At 44.1% G+C, this 14,438-nt stretch overlaps 1 protein-coding gene across 3 annotated transcripts in view; it reads left to right on the top strand.

Moving 5' to 3' along the window:
* The first annotated feature begins 12,155 nt into the window (after nucleotides 1–12,155).
* BRAF (B-Raf proto-oncogene, serine/threonine kinase) overlaps nucleotides 12,156–14,438 on the top strand; it is an 88,355-nt gene continuing 86,072 nt past the window's right edge. For all 3 annotated transcript variants that reach the window (XM_074825999.1, XM_074825997.1, XM_074825998.1), the window contains exon 1: nucleotides 12,156–12,455. In XM_074825999.1, coding sequence (XP_074682100.1) covers nucleotides 12,312–12,455 — 144 coding nt within the window. In that variant the 5' untranslated portion in view covers nucleotides 12,156–12,311. The remainder of the gene's footprint in view (nucleotides 12,456–14,438) is intronic.

Genomic DNA, 14,438 nt, shown 5'->3' with positions numbered 1-14,438 from the left:
GTGCTCAGCGTTTTTCTTGCAAACATCTGTAACTATTTCAGTTTTTCTGGATCTGGAAAATTGCTTCTACTGCTGCTTGTCATCTTGCCTGTTATAATGAGGTTTACTTCAGGTAGCTTTTTTTTAATTTTTTTTTTTTAAGTTGCTGTTAGAATCTATTCTTCTGCATTTTGCACTGGACAATACTTCATGTTCCATTGCCAGCCCACAGCACTGTCATGGTACTCTGAATAGTTAGATACTGCAGCAGAAGAGGCTGAAATATGAAGGCTCAAACTGTTTTCCAGTTTGAGACACCCCCCTTCTATTTACTGTAATAGAAACATTTTGAATTTATTTTGCTTGCCTGGAGGAGATGTATGAAATACTTCATAAGGTGATGAACACTTTTACTGGTATTCAGTATGTGGTTTTATCACTAGGCTCTTTCAATGTTGTTAATATTAATGACTGCATAGATCTGCCATTCTTGGCTGTCAGTCCCTGTCGGGGAATAGAAAGTACAGAATGCAGCTGTGCTGCTCTGCCTGGCCACATGTGTGTCTTGACTGGGTGTACCCTGAAACAGCATCTTTTAATTTCCAGACGATGTAAGCTTAGAGGAACATCCCTGAGGTAGTAGAGGAGAGCTATTAAAAATGTAGAGTGACTGAAGCAGAAAGTATTTGCACAGTCAGCTTGGGGTACGCTTGATTTTGCATACAGAGGCATTCTGAGGTTAGGAGCAGTGCGAACCTACTGGCATTTCTAAGCCAAGCTTGTTCAAATTTATGTGTATTTGAAGGGATCTGTCCGATCACTGATATCGGTGGACCTCTACATAAGTTTGTAACAGCTCAACAACTGTACTTCACCAAGGTTATTAACTGAAGAGGTGCTGATTGTATTAAAGGTGTTTCTGGTGAGCTGTGTAGTCCTTGTTCAGTATCCTTACTGTTACCTAGTTTTTTTAAGCTCTAAGAGAACCTCATTTTAGGAGATCTGCAGTGTTGTGGGAGAAGCACCTGAGTTCTTACCACAGTCAACAAAATGCTATGGAAGCTAATAAAATAGATATCTTCTCTGTAGTAGCATGATAAATGCTTTCAGTAATTCACAGCTTTTGCTCAACTCTAACATGCCTACAGCATTTTAGAGTTCTATGTGTTGTCTGTGGGTCGTGACCTGTCTGGTACTGAACTCTGCAGAGCCTGTGATGGGCCCTCTGAGAAGCATTTGCATGCAGCCAGGGGAAGTGGTCTCACTCCCTTGAATTCCACTTCAGGAAGAAGAGCAGCATGGAGCCACATACTAGGTAGGAGAGGGAATTGCCCGAGTAGGAAGACTGCTGCTGTCTGTGTTTCTGTCTGCGAGGGATGTAGTTGCTCAGTTGCTTCAGTTGTACTCATTGGCTAGAACTAGGTCTTCTCAAAAACGGCTGTTTCCCTTCCTCTGAGACTTCACCATAAAATAATGACGATTCAGCCATTATTGAAATATATCCTAGTATTAGGATAATGCATTGATTGCTGGGAGTGTTAGCATAACTATTTTGCACCAGAGAATACAGCCTTCTCCATAGCTGGGATAGAAATAGGCACTTTCCTACCTCCCTTCTAACCTGTGCTCTGTCATTTAGGAATAGACATTGCCTGAAGAAGACCATGTTTTGTTAATCACAAGGTCTATAGACAAATTGGAAGCAAATCCTGAAATGTCATGCCAGGTATTAATGCAGTATGTGTATTTAGGAGGGGAAGGAGAGTTTCTGCCATAGTCTGAGAGGTAAGGATGGGAACACTTGCACTTTATACAGCTATCGGTATAGTGGCATATCCACTTCACGTACAAGTAATCAAGTTCAGTTAGATTTTTATTTCTGGCTTTCTACTACAATTTTTCTTTTCACCATTCAAAGTGCTGTGTTTTGTTACAAAACTCACTCTTTCCCTGAAGGTGTGAGGTGACTGTCCTCAGCAGATATTTAGATGGATGTTGTAATTCTTGATTAGAATAAACCTGATTAGCTGGTCTCTGAGGGACTGAGAGTCAAAACCCTAACCTCTTCCCAATCCTGAACAGCTTTATTAAGTGCCACTGGTTACTTATTTTACAGTGCTTTAACTATGTTTGTCTGTAATTGTACTCTAGTATAATATAGTCATAGCTGTTGAGTACTGCCTTGATAATCACTAGCTATTCTGTAAACAGCCTGACCTAGTTGCTGTATATATCCTACAGGGAGTGCAGCTCTTGCTAGAACCTCTTACTACAGAAAGTCCTGCAGACATGCACAAGTTCACTTGCATATGACCATACTTTGTAATGGTGGAAGGGAAAAAAGCTTTCTGGCAAAGGTACCAGTGTGTTAAAATGTATGTGCTTGACTCAGGAAAGTATTAACTTGAAAAAAGTTTCTCCGTGGAAAGAGTTTATTCTACTTACTAAAGGAATGTGCTGTGTTTACACAGGTCAGTGAAATGCACCTGAGTTACTCTATGGTTTTAGACAAATGCTTTGTCTTACTTGTCTACCTTTCCTCAAGAGTAAAATTACAATAATGATCACTTAGTGAATAGTGTCATGAGGGTAAGCTGCTTCTAGGATGGGAATTTACCTCAGGAGAACCTTGTGTAAAGAGCAGCTTAGTGTGGATATGGTAGGACTTGTACCTCCGCATATTTCAGAAGGATGATTGTATGCAACAGCTGATGGCATTTTTAACACATAACATAAGCTGTGGTAAGTTACTGTGTTCACTGTTCTGCTTTAGATGTTAGAGATTTCAAATGCTGAAAAAATCTTTATTTGGTCAGAAAGTAAAAATCCCTTTAAAAAAATCACAGATATTTCTTAAACTGTAAATATTTTTGAAATTTGAAAGTATCTGTGTACATATTCCTCTACCACTTTGAAGGCCATTTTAGAATCATTTTAAAAACAACAGTCAACAAAGTTGATTTGAAACATTTTGGTAAAGCTTTACAAATATGAAAGGCTGTTTTGATGAGCAAATGACTGTATTTTGTATGGGTTTTCTTTCTTTTAAAGCTCAAAGGATAATACGCAAAGAAAACAAGTACTACGGGGATCTCAGATCGATTTCTTTAAACTCAGTTCTCCTCTGTAACTGTTTGATTGTGACACTTCTTGAACAATCATTTGGTAGTAGATCCTGGAGAGAAAATCGCTCAAGGGGATGTTCTCTGTCATCTTGATATTGAGACATGTGAGAGCAGAAACTCTTCTTGTTTATTCTCTTTTAGGGGCACCATCATTTCCCTTAACTGTCCAAACAACAATGGAAAAACTCAAAGGTTATAATAATAATTTAAAAAAGAAAGGATTTATTAGGCATATAATAGGAAGCAGAAATGAAAACAATACCCTTATCATAAATCCTAGAGGTAAAACTTAAATGATGTGTGTGGGTCAGACACTTAGAATGGATCTTTCTGTGCCTGCACAGCTGGGGTAGCAATGAAGAAAGGCATTTTAGTCTCTTCACTTCTTTCTCATCACTTTTTATTGTCCTTTTCCTTGAGTGTGATAATGTCTTGAGTACAGAGAGGAAGGAACAGACATGAAAACATTTAAAAGAATTTGCTTGTGAAGGCTCAGTTACAGCAGAGCACAGCTATAGTGTGCCCAAACGGTGAGGAGCATGACTGTAGACAGATATTAAAGGGATGTTGCCACCATGATGGCTGAGAAAATATTTAGGGTTGTCTAAGGGGGATAAATATGAAATGAACAGGATAACGATCATGACATCAAAGTGTCTTTATGCATACTGCATTGAATTGTTCTGGGTGGAATACTGGGGAAAATTCCACAAAGTGAAATACTTAGAAAAATTTAGAAGATTCCCAAGAAGTGGGTTTGGCTTCTGTTGTCTGAGTCAGGCAGAGCTAGGCTGAGCCAAGTGTTATAAAACATAGCACTGGGACCACTTCTCTCCTGGAAGAGGAGGCGGCAGACTGGATGACCTCATACATTTCCTCATATCATAGCTAGGTCTGTGAAAAGAAATCTCACCAAGAGCTACAAAAGGATTTTTATATCCATTAGGTTTTTTGCCTATGCTTGAAAGTACTTTACTTCATCCCAGAGCTCCTAAAGCTGTTTGTAAATATTTCATGGAGTTCAGAGGGTCTCTCCCACTTCAGTTGTTGTTTCTGCGGGTCTGATATTTGCCTTACAGGCTGCTTCAGTAAATAGGCTTTTAATGGTATTAGAAACAAAAATCACCTGAGGTCCAGAAAGCCTAAAAACCATTCTACTGCCACATGCCATGTTGTGTCGCTGCAACTATGTAATTGCAAATGCATCACATTCCTCAGTTTCCACTGCAGTCTTGCCTGGATAAAAATGAATGGGGTCACTTGGCCCCCAGCTTTCAAAAGTGGATGTCTAAAGTACAATTCCAGATTCACACACCTACAGAAGTGGTCTAGCTTTAGAAGTTAGGTGAATATTGAGTATCTCCAACCAGTATCAATGGGCTTTACCTCTGAATAACGTCTAGGTAAATCCAATGCCGGCATACAGGGTTATAGATCCCACTGATAGTGGTCTCTTCAGGACAGGAGAGATGAAACAACATCTCTCTAGAGACTCTGTCATGCCTGTGCATGCAATAGCTGCTTCCCCAGGGATACTGAGTGTTGTTCAGAATAATATTAGGCTGTCTGGGTACCATGTGTTGGTTTCCACAGAGAAGAGAGCTGCAGGTGGCTTAAAGAAAGCCTCATCCACTGGGAGACTGGAGCAGTACAGTTGACGTGTGGTGTGCTGACATCTGGGTGATGCTGTTCTATTTACAATCAGCAACTATTACTGACAAGGTGCAGGATTTCTAATTTCTATAGTTGCATGCAAAGGAGCCTGTGTGTGACAGGCAGCGTCAAGATGCTGCTCAGAGTATTTCTGGGGGAGCAGCTGGCAATGACAGAGATGATGTGAAAGGTGTGAGGGTATGGCATTCAGTATTGAGCTGGCTAGTGAACAAGAAGATTTTTGGGGGTTTTTTAATTATTTCCATTATGTCAGAGTTTATGCTGGCTTTTTATTTAAGAGATATGATTGATGTTTCAGCTGATGTTACTTAGTATTATGTTTAGTTTATAGGCATAGGAGCATTTACATGAAGCCTCCAACCTAAAGCATTTTTCAGCTGGCTTGTCCAAACTGGCATATTTATATTGGAGAGGAGCCTGTGAATGAAGCAGTGCAGATGCCACCTAAACAGACAACATTTCTTGCGTGAGCGGATGGGAGGCGATTGATACGCTGGCTGCGTGTGAGGCAGCATGTGTTATTTCTTGGCTGTCTGTCCTGGGTCTGTTTGGTGCAACTGATGTGCAGGTAAGCGTTGTTCTAAACTTCACAAATGCTTTTTGAATGAGCAGCATAAGCCAGAAAGTATCAATTAGGCTAGGGAGTGTCAGAATTGTTACTGTCAACTAGAAAGTAACACTGCAGCCTCTTTATTTTTCTGCTTTTGCACTTAGTCATTCTGCTTATATGCTGTGATGTTTGCCAAAATACTGCACCATTGCCTGACACCAGTACAGCCAACCGCGTGATGTGTTTCTGTATTTTCAAACGCAATTTGTTTGATAGCATCATCAAGTTTATTAATAAACATTAATGCCCTCTGAGGACAGAGAGTAGAGTATTGACTAGGCATGCAAACCACTTAAAAATAAGATAAAATGAAGATCTAAGCTGGAGCCTTGCAGAATTCCCCCAGAGGAGGGTAACAGAAATTGTGTTCATTTACCAAAACAAATGTGTCTTCTGGAGAGAGAAGTCATATTACATTAGAAAGGAATAACTATGTCCGAGGGCCTTTAGCATAACCGCAAGCTTTAACCAGTCCACGGCATCAAAAACATTGACCACTGCACCAGAAATTTTGCCTTTGGCCAAGTGCATACTTGTAGGAACGATGAGAACACAGCAATGTGGTTCGGAGACTGTCCTAATTCCCACATGCTTGGCAGGCAGCTTGCCTCTTTAGGAGAGACAAAATGTCTGTGAGGCTTGTGCTGTCTTGGTGGTAGTGTGGATTAAAAGATGAGGATGGATTATGAACTGTGATAGCAACTCTCAGCAAAAGACACTTATGTTTAAATGTATAGGATGTGTATATGTATATTACAATATAAGCATTCATTTAACAAGGTTATCCATCCTATTCGACCTATCACTGAAGAACAGTAACTCTAAAAACTCCATCAGTGTGGGGTATTGCCCTGAAAACCCATGATCGGTCACCATGTTCTCTCTGTCCCACATCAAAGCTGTGGTTTCTGTATTTGATTCATATTATTGATTTAGCCTTCTTGGACTCTTAAAGTTTCCTTACGCTGAGCCGATACCAACCCTAATGGACTTTTTATGCTCAGTGAGGAGGCTAGAAACTGAAAGGTGCAGTTACTATCTAAACTGTGATTAGATCACAGATGTAGAGACTTACCAACCTGTCTGTAAAGTGCTGGAGAATCAAATTACATCAGGCATTCAGGCCAGAGAAAACTCAGCTAGCCTGGATATTATGAAGCAAAATCCTAAGACTGGAGCATAATTGAACAGTCGTTTTCTGAACAGCAAAATAACTTGTTTGAGGTGGCCTCCTTTCCTGCCTTTTCTTGGAACTCACTCAATCACATAAAATTTTTTTGTGCCTAAATGGGATGGTTTTGAGTTATGAAATGTGATTGTTCACATTATAATGTGAGGAATCTAATACTATTTAGTCCTTGAAGCTGATCAGCTTATCACTATCCAACACAAAGGACTTGGAAATCAGATATCTGAACAAGCTGAATGCATTAAAGCAATAACGAAGGATGCTAAGGAGGGTCTTGACTGATCTTCTCAAATGGGAGATTTGGTCCTGGTGTCAGTAAAGTACATCAGGCAGGAAAATCAGTGCTCCTTACTCCTTTGTTTCCTTATTTTCATCTGCTTCTCGTTTCCTAGCAGAGCCACATCTTCTCCTCCATTGTCTACTTCTACTATGTTCCCTCTCCATCTAATCTTCTGCCTCATCCCTCCCCCTCCTTTTCCACTGACTGCTACTTCTATTCTCTTAATAGTGATTTCAAGGCTCACGCTCTCTCTTGATGGTCCCTTATACGCCACATCTGTCAGTATTTACACTACTGTTCAATAAAACGTAGTTTTCTCAGCTTCCCATGCTAGTCCATGAGTGAAGGCAGGAGGCCAGCAGAGAGAGAGGCAGAGCGCTGCGATGCAGCACATACATTGCTGGACCCTGAAGCCACTACTCAGAGAAGGAAGGAAACAGGTTAGCATTTTGTTCTTGCGATGCCAAACAACGTGCAGGGTACGGAAGGGACCTATATGCAAAGTCACTCCCACGTCCCAGTCCCATCACCTTTCCTGCTCCCTGCCTCCCACACATTGCCTCCAAAGGAAAATGTTTTGCTTTTTACTTTTGGAAGGTTTAGGCTGTGGTTTAGGGAGAGATGAGCAACAGTTTTGTAAATAATGACTCTAAAATAAATTGAATACTTGAACCAAATGAAAACTATGTAAATATTTCCAGTATCACTGCAAAAAAATCCAGATACGTTATTATTTATATATAAAAGAAACCTTGCTAGATCAACATTGCTTTTAATGGTAGAATGAAAACTGAGTTAAGAACCTGGTGGATTCACATTTTCTTCTTTTTTGCCTACCTCCTTTTTTCTCCTACTCTCCATCCATTCTCATCACTTGTGCTCATGTATTTAACTCGAAGGCAAAGAGTTATGAAGTCTCCATCAACTGAAAAATAACATGGATGAGATTGTTCAGCTGCCAAGTTCAAATCACTACCTGAACATTACCTAATTTCTCACTGGAGGTGTGAATGTTTCAGGTTCAGCAGTGTCACAGAATGGTCTACCTCCTGAACTAGAAGTTCTCAGGAAGCTACCAAAGGAAAAAATACATATGATCTGTACAGGAATAGTTTAAAAAAAAAAAAAAAAAAAAAAAAAGAAAGAAAGCAGCCTTGCTTTTTCTATTGCTTCACAGCTTCACATTGGAGCAATCAGACAGTGATCCCTAGAAATATGAAAAGATAGTATATCTTAAAGTGAGTGCAATAATAAACCTATTATTCTGCTAAATGTGCTAAAGAGAACTTGAAAAAAAGTCTGGGTTCTTTCCTCAAAAAATATGTTTATTCTTTTCCTGGAGAGCAAAGTAATTTTCTTAAGTATATATTATTTTGACCAGTAATCAGAATATGACTGCACTCTGGACAGCAGCCTAAGTTTTGTTCTGCTTTATGTTTTCTGGCCAAGAAAACAGGGAACATGACTGTTGTCATTTGTACCTGTGTTCCATCAACATCTGTATTTCTGCTGTTAAATTTGAGGATTAATCTGATATATAAACCATACCATTCCCTTAGATATATTAAGTTGTGCACTTTCACTTCATACTACAGCATTTAAAAGCACCATGTATGTTTTAACATACTTTAGAAGATCTGTAACTATTTTCTCATGGTGCAGAATTTAATCCAGCATTTTCAAATGTACATGGGCCAAGTGCAAATGCTACAATGTATGGGACAAATACTGTCTTTCCAGTGTATGAAAAGACTAAGCAGTTTTGGGAAATTTGGGCAAATTTTAAGGGCACTTTAGTCTTTCAGAGTTGAAGAGGAGTCGAATTTTCACACCACTATAAGAAATCAGTTTCTATTATCATATCAATATGCAAAATATGTATTTTTTTGATTAAGAAACTGAAAGGCTGGGGTTTTTTTGAGATACTGTCTTCTATTGAAAGAACATCATAAATGAGACCATTTGGACATTCTTGTTTTGGAGCATCTCATTAAGATTAATTCTTTTTTGGGAGGAAAGGATAAAGTTCAAATGATCACAATGAGACAGTTGCTGTCAGGTAGCCATATAATTTTTTTTATTGACTCATTAAAACATTGTTCTCTTGAAGTTCAGGTGTTGATTAGATTAGACACATGTTCTGGTGGTGGGCAATCTAGCTGAAGAGTCTTTAACAGCTGGGCTTGTTTTCTGATCTGAATTAAAATAAAAAAATTCTGAGGAGGATCATACCCCAGTGCATAACTAAGAGTTTGATGGGAGGTGGCAGGTTTTGTGTTTACAAGTATGCGTTACCCGCTGCAGTACCAGATAAACTGGCTGTGCTGCATTGTAGGAATCAACCAGCCAGTGCTCTGAGTAGCCTAAGGATTTGATAGCAGAAACCAGCCTTTCATATCTCAGTTATAAATTTGATTTTGACCTATGTTGATAATGAAAACTAGTCTCTGTGGAAGATGTTGATGATATCATTTATCAGTATTAGGATTTCATATGACCAAGAAATAGTTACAGGTAATAATGATTTATCTTCCATCATGTGAAGGAGTAGGAAATTCCACTTATCACTAGGTGTGGATTCCCCCAGACAAGAGGAAAGTATAGGATAAAGAGTAGATTTCTGTCTCCTTCCTGCACAACTATCTTTTCAAATAGTATTCTGTTTTTTATTTTAGGTGGAACACTGGTTTTTTAACTCCTGTATTTCAGGTGGTAACTGCTGTGGGCCCAGTTTTGGTCATCAGCTGTCACCATTAGAGTTTAGAATTGCAACTCTTCAGGTGGTACATCAACTGTAGTAAGGAAGTCTAGCAAATATATTTTATGTGAATGCAAATCTGAAAAAATTAGATGCTTGAGAACAAAGGCACGCAAGATCACTAAAAGCATTGGGAAAGATTACAACTTACAGACTGATAGTATTCGACTAATTCCACTGCTAGATTTATGCCCTGGTCATAAATTGCTTGGGGAACAAAACAATGGCTATGACTGCGTTCTGTACATTGAGACTAAATTACGCCTTGGCATAAATTTCATTGAAACGAATGGACTTTCTCTGTTTGTTAACCCATATTACTCTGTTGGCTTTTCTACAATAGGCTGTGTGCTGGGAGAGCCATCTCATGTTACCTCTGCCGCCTTTTCCTTCAAAGATCAGAGAAATTTGTCCTAGCATTTAGTCCTCAGCACATGTTATTTTCCAGAGTCTGTGTGCATTTTTCACTACCATTACACATTCCCATCGCATAGCAGGAATTGCTGATAATTATCCTCTTCATTAATGTGGCTATTAGAGAAAATGTCTAAACTTGGCGAGCTGCTTAGTTTGTACATTTGGTTCTTATGTATTTGTGCAGTCTTTTTGTTGACTGCGCTGCAGGCCACCAGTTGTAGGAAAACCTAGGCTCCTATCTCAGGAAAGCATAGCCTGTCAGATAATAAATTAAAATCTATTTAAATATTAATTAGATTATTTTGCTGATTTCTCATGTGTATTCAGGAGGTGTTTAATACTGCGTAGCTCTCTACAGGAAAGACCTTCAGCTAAATTCATGCCCAAAGTTCCTTCCCTCCATACCACAGGGTCTGGTATTCCTGACTCCGTCGTGGTTTTGCTGTGTCCATACAGTAAATTGATGTTGCATTTATTTATCAGTTACAGCACTGCCAGTATCGAACTGAATCTGAGACGCTCTTACACACCGATGGCCCCAGTGTGAAAGGTGAAATATAAACCTGAAATCTATCATCGGGATTATTACATTAAGAGGTTGTATGGTTATGTATTCACAACTGCAGTGAAACAAAGATAAGTATGTTTGCACTTGCATGTTTCAACTTAGTATTTTAATTGACTACCATAAAACATATTAGGTTGTGATAGAACAGCCTTTACCTTCTCTGAAATCCTGCTGTTGTTCTGATACGTTAGATTTTCTTTCAATGCGTTAAAATACTGTTATCAATCTGGTATTTATCATAAAGACCTTTTCAGCAAGAAAGCAACTTAAAACACCTGATTTAGTGAATGCTTTATGTGTGCAAGCAGCATTTCGATGGATGTGGCATACAGGGATATGATGCAGGTCTGTTTTTACTTTAGATGGGAGCACTCTACCACTTTGGGGGAAGATGGCCACGGGCACTGGGGACTTGGGGACAGCAGGCTTTGGGGGGCAGCGGTGGCTGCCGGCTCCAGCTCTTCTTCGCTTCTGAGATGGAGAGCGCGGCATTTCCCAATGCACCATACCCACCACCTTGCTTCCTCTGTCATTCAACCCGAGGACCGAAGCCCACGGCAGGTCCCGCTGTGTGAGCTCACCTTTTTTTTCCCCTGGTAAGCCAGACTATCGGGGAAGGGGCTGCATGTCCCGTCATGCAGACAAGGTGCAGACAGGGTGGACACTCGTATTTGGAAACAGGCATCTGCTCCCAGACCTCCAGATCGGACAAAGCTGGCCAGAGGATAAGGGAGGTGTTACCGAGCAGGATGCTGAGCTCACGACCAGACCCTTCCCTTGCCTGAAGCACCCTGTGTGGCGGCTCAAGGCCCAAATGCCGTCAATGGAAAAAATAAGGATGTTTTATCAGTTCTAGCAATCAATTATCGTAGTTATAACTAGAGTAGGTACATCATTTTCAGATGAAAATATGGTTTTTGGAAGTATCTCTGTCATCGCCTCAAGGTACCTGTTTATAAAGCTACCTCAAAGCCGCCACACTATTGTTTGTCAAATGACGTCAAACCAGTAAAGGGTCCCTTTCCTGCCCTGGCTCTTCACCGCGCTCCTGTTCCAGCACACCGTTAGCTCACACTGTACGTAAGGTCCCATTTGTTTCTCATTTTAATCCTGCCGGCACCCCAGTCCCGGTTTTATTCCACCCGCAGCTGGCGGGTTCCCCGCGCTGCCACCGAGGCCGCCGCTGGGAAGGACCCGCAGGCCGAGGCAGTGCTGGCAGCCCGCCGCAGGCCCCCTGGCGCTCGGTGCTCGCCCCCTCGCCCCGCCAAGCCGGCTCTGGGCGGGCTCCTCCGGCCTCCGCCGCCCTCCGGGCCCGCCCGCGCCACCGGCCCCCAGCGCCGGGCCCGGCCCCGTCCGCCACCGGCCGCGCTTCCGCCCCGCCAGGGGGCGCTGAGGCGGCGGGGGGCGGGGCCGCGGGGAGGGGGCGGGGCCCCAGCCCACGTTTGAGTTCCCAGGGCGACCGGTGGTCGCGCCGTGACGTCAGGGTGTTTCCCGGTGACGTCAGGCGGCTCATGCGCAGTGGCCGCGGCGGCGATTCTGGGTGACGTCACGGGCCGGGCGTGACGTGCCGGTGGCGCGGGCCGCTGGGAGCTGGCCGGGATCTGCGCTCGCCCCCTCCCCCCCTCCCACTACGGGTCGCGGCTGGGGGCGTCCCGGCGGCGGGGACGCGGCTCCCCCCTCCCCCTCCCTCGCCCCAGCGCTTCGATCCAAGATGGCGGCGCTGAGCAGCGGCGGCAGCGCGGAGGGGGCCTCGCTCTTCAACGGGGACATGGAGCCCGAGCCGCCGCCGCCCGCGCTCGGCGCCTGCTACGCGGGGGGCAGCAGCGGCAGCGGCGACCCGGCCATCCCGGAGGAGGTGAGGCCCCTCGGCGGCTGCGGCGGCCGCCCACCTCCCGCCGCCGAATGCGCCCCCGCCCCCTCCGGCCGACCCGCGCCCGGGGGCCGCCGGCGGGCCCGGCCGGGGCGACGGCGGCGGCGAGGGGCTCGCCGGGGCCCCGCGGGGCAGCGTGAAGCGCGGGGCCGGCGGCGGCGGCGGGGATCCCCGCGCCGGGGAGGCCCCGGCCTCCTCCCCCCCTCTCCGGCGGCGGGGGCGCCGCTCGCTCCAGCCGCCGCCGGTGATGCAGTGTCGGGGCAGGGAGGCTCCGCGCCTCTCCGCGGCCTCGCTCCCGCCGCGCACCCCCCGGTGCCCGCAGGCAGCGCCCGCGGCCCGGGCCCGCTCTGTCCCGGGGGCGGCCCGTGTCGCCGTGAGGAGGCGGCGCGCCTGGGGCCGGGGGCCGGGGCTTCCCCCGCCCCGCCGCGCTCCGGCTGGGGAGGGGCGGCGGTCGCGGTCCGGTTTCAGACGAGCCCCGCTCCGTGCCCCTGCTGTCAGAGGGCTGTTAGCGGGCGGCTCTGGCCGGCAGGGCTTTTGTGTGGGGGTTTTGTAATCGGTTTCCCCCGATGGTTTGGAAACACTCGAAATATATTTTAAAAGCGGGGTTGGGTAGGGTTCCTTTTGTGACTGTTGGCCTGGCTCACCGTTCCTATGCGAGGACTCTGAGGAAATGTTAACGGACAGGGCACTGTGCAGGCACTGAGGATGTCGGGCCTCTGGTTTGTGTTTCTTACATACTTCCTGTGTTTTGGGGCATGTTACTTAACTTCCCAATCCCACGGAGAGCGAGCGGTACTACCTGTTTTGCTAGGGTTAAAGTGTAAGTTGCTAACGCTTCTGAAACGTTTTCAGAAGGCAGAATGAAATGTGCCGTAGCAACACAAGGTGTTCCGTCGATTCAAATACCATAGGCATTGAAGTCAGAACGAATTGCCAAATGCCATACATCAGTTCTGTTCTGGAGGTAAATACAGATGCCAGAAGCTCAGCCTTCTTGTTTTGAGTGTTAGTTGCAGAAGACTATTTCAGCCCAGCTCTCCCCAGCATATCTGTGTAATTGGTACAGGACCTCTCCTCGGTGAGCAGAGTCTTGTGGCCCTGGGAGGTGCCGAGCCCACCAGGTGGCTTCTTGCTGCTCTGGGGGGAGAGCACCTCCAGCAGGGAAAGCGAACTGGCTTGGATCATCAGCTCACAGGGGGGTCCGCTTTGACTCCCAACTCACCGGGAAAAGGCTATCTTTTTATCCATTTTATTTATCAATAGCATAGTGGATTACAGCGGAATTAATGAGTTGAGAAGTTTGACAAGTGCTAGAACTCATGCTGGGTAGACGACCTGAAAGTAGAAATAGGGAGGGAGTCTGCCCCTATCGATGCTAGTGAGAGGTGAGATTGATTTCTTCATCTTAAGGAGCTACTGGCTTACTTGCTGAAGGCAGCTAAAGCTCAGTAGTATACGTGTATTTTACACCTAACCGACAGGGTGATTAAATGCTTTGGGTAATACAAGTCCAGTCTTAACTTCCCTGAGTAAGGAGAAACCCTCAACTGGTCTAGAAACCTAAATACCTAAAGAGTGGAGTTGAACAAATGCTTTCTTTCGGCAGCAAAATAAGGTTAAAAAGCTTCTTGATGACTTTTGTCACCAGATTGTCCTGGTACAGCTGTGCATGGAACTGAATTTCTCAGTTATTTCTGCCATAAAAAAAAAAAAATATTTCAATACCTGGTTTATATTGTGGCCCTAGAAACAGTAATATCAATATAGTTGAGTTGGGTAAATAAACTGAGGTGCAAGAGAGAGGAGAGGGGAAAGCAGTGGCAGGAGGAAAGAATTTTAAAAAATCAATTTTTGTACCAAGGGGATTTTTTTGCAGAACTGCTGTAAGTCACTTGAACTTCAGAAATGTTTTAGCCTGTGTCAGTCGTTAGATTTGACTCCAAATGCAAAATTACATACTGTAGCTTC

This window comes from Strix aluco, chromosome 5 (assembly GCF_031877795.1).
Source record: "Strix aluco isolate bStrAlu1 chromosome 5, bStrAlu1.hap1, whole genome shotgun sequence".
Lineage (NCBI taxonomy): Eukaryota > Metazoa > Chordata > Aves > Strigiformes > Strigidae > Strix > Strix aluco.
This window is presented reverse-complemented; position numbering and strand designations above follow the sequence as displayed.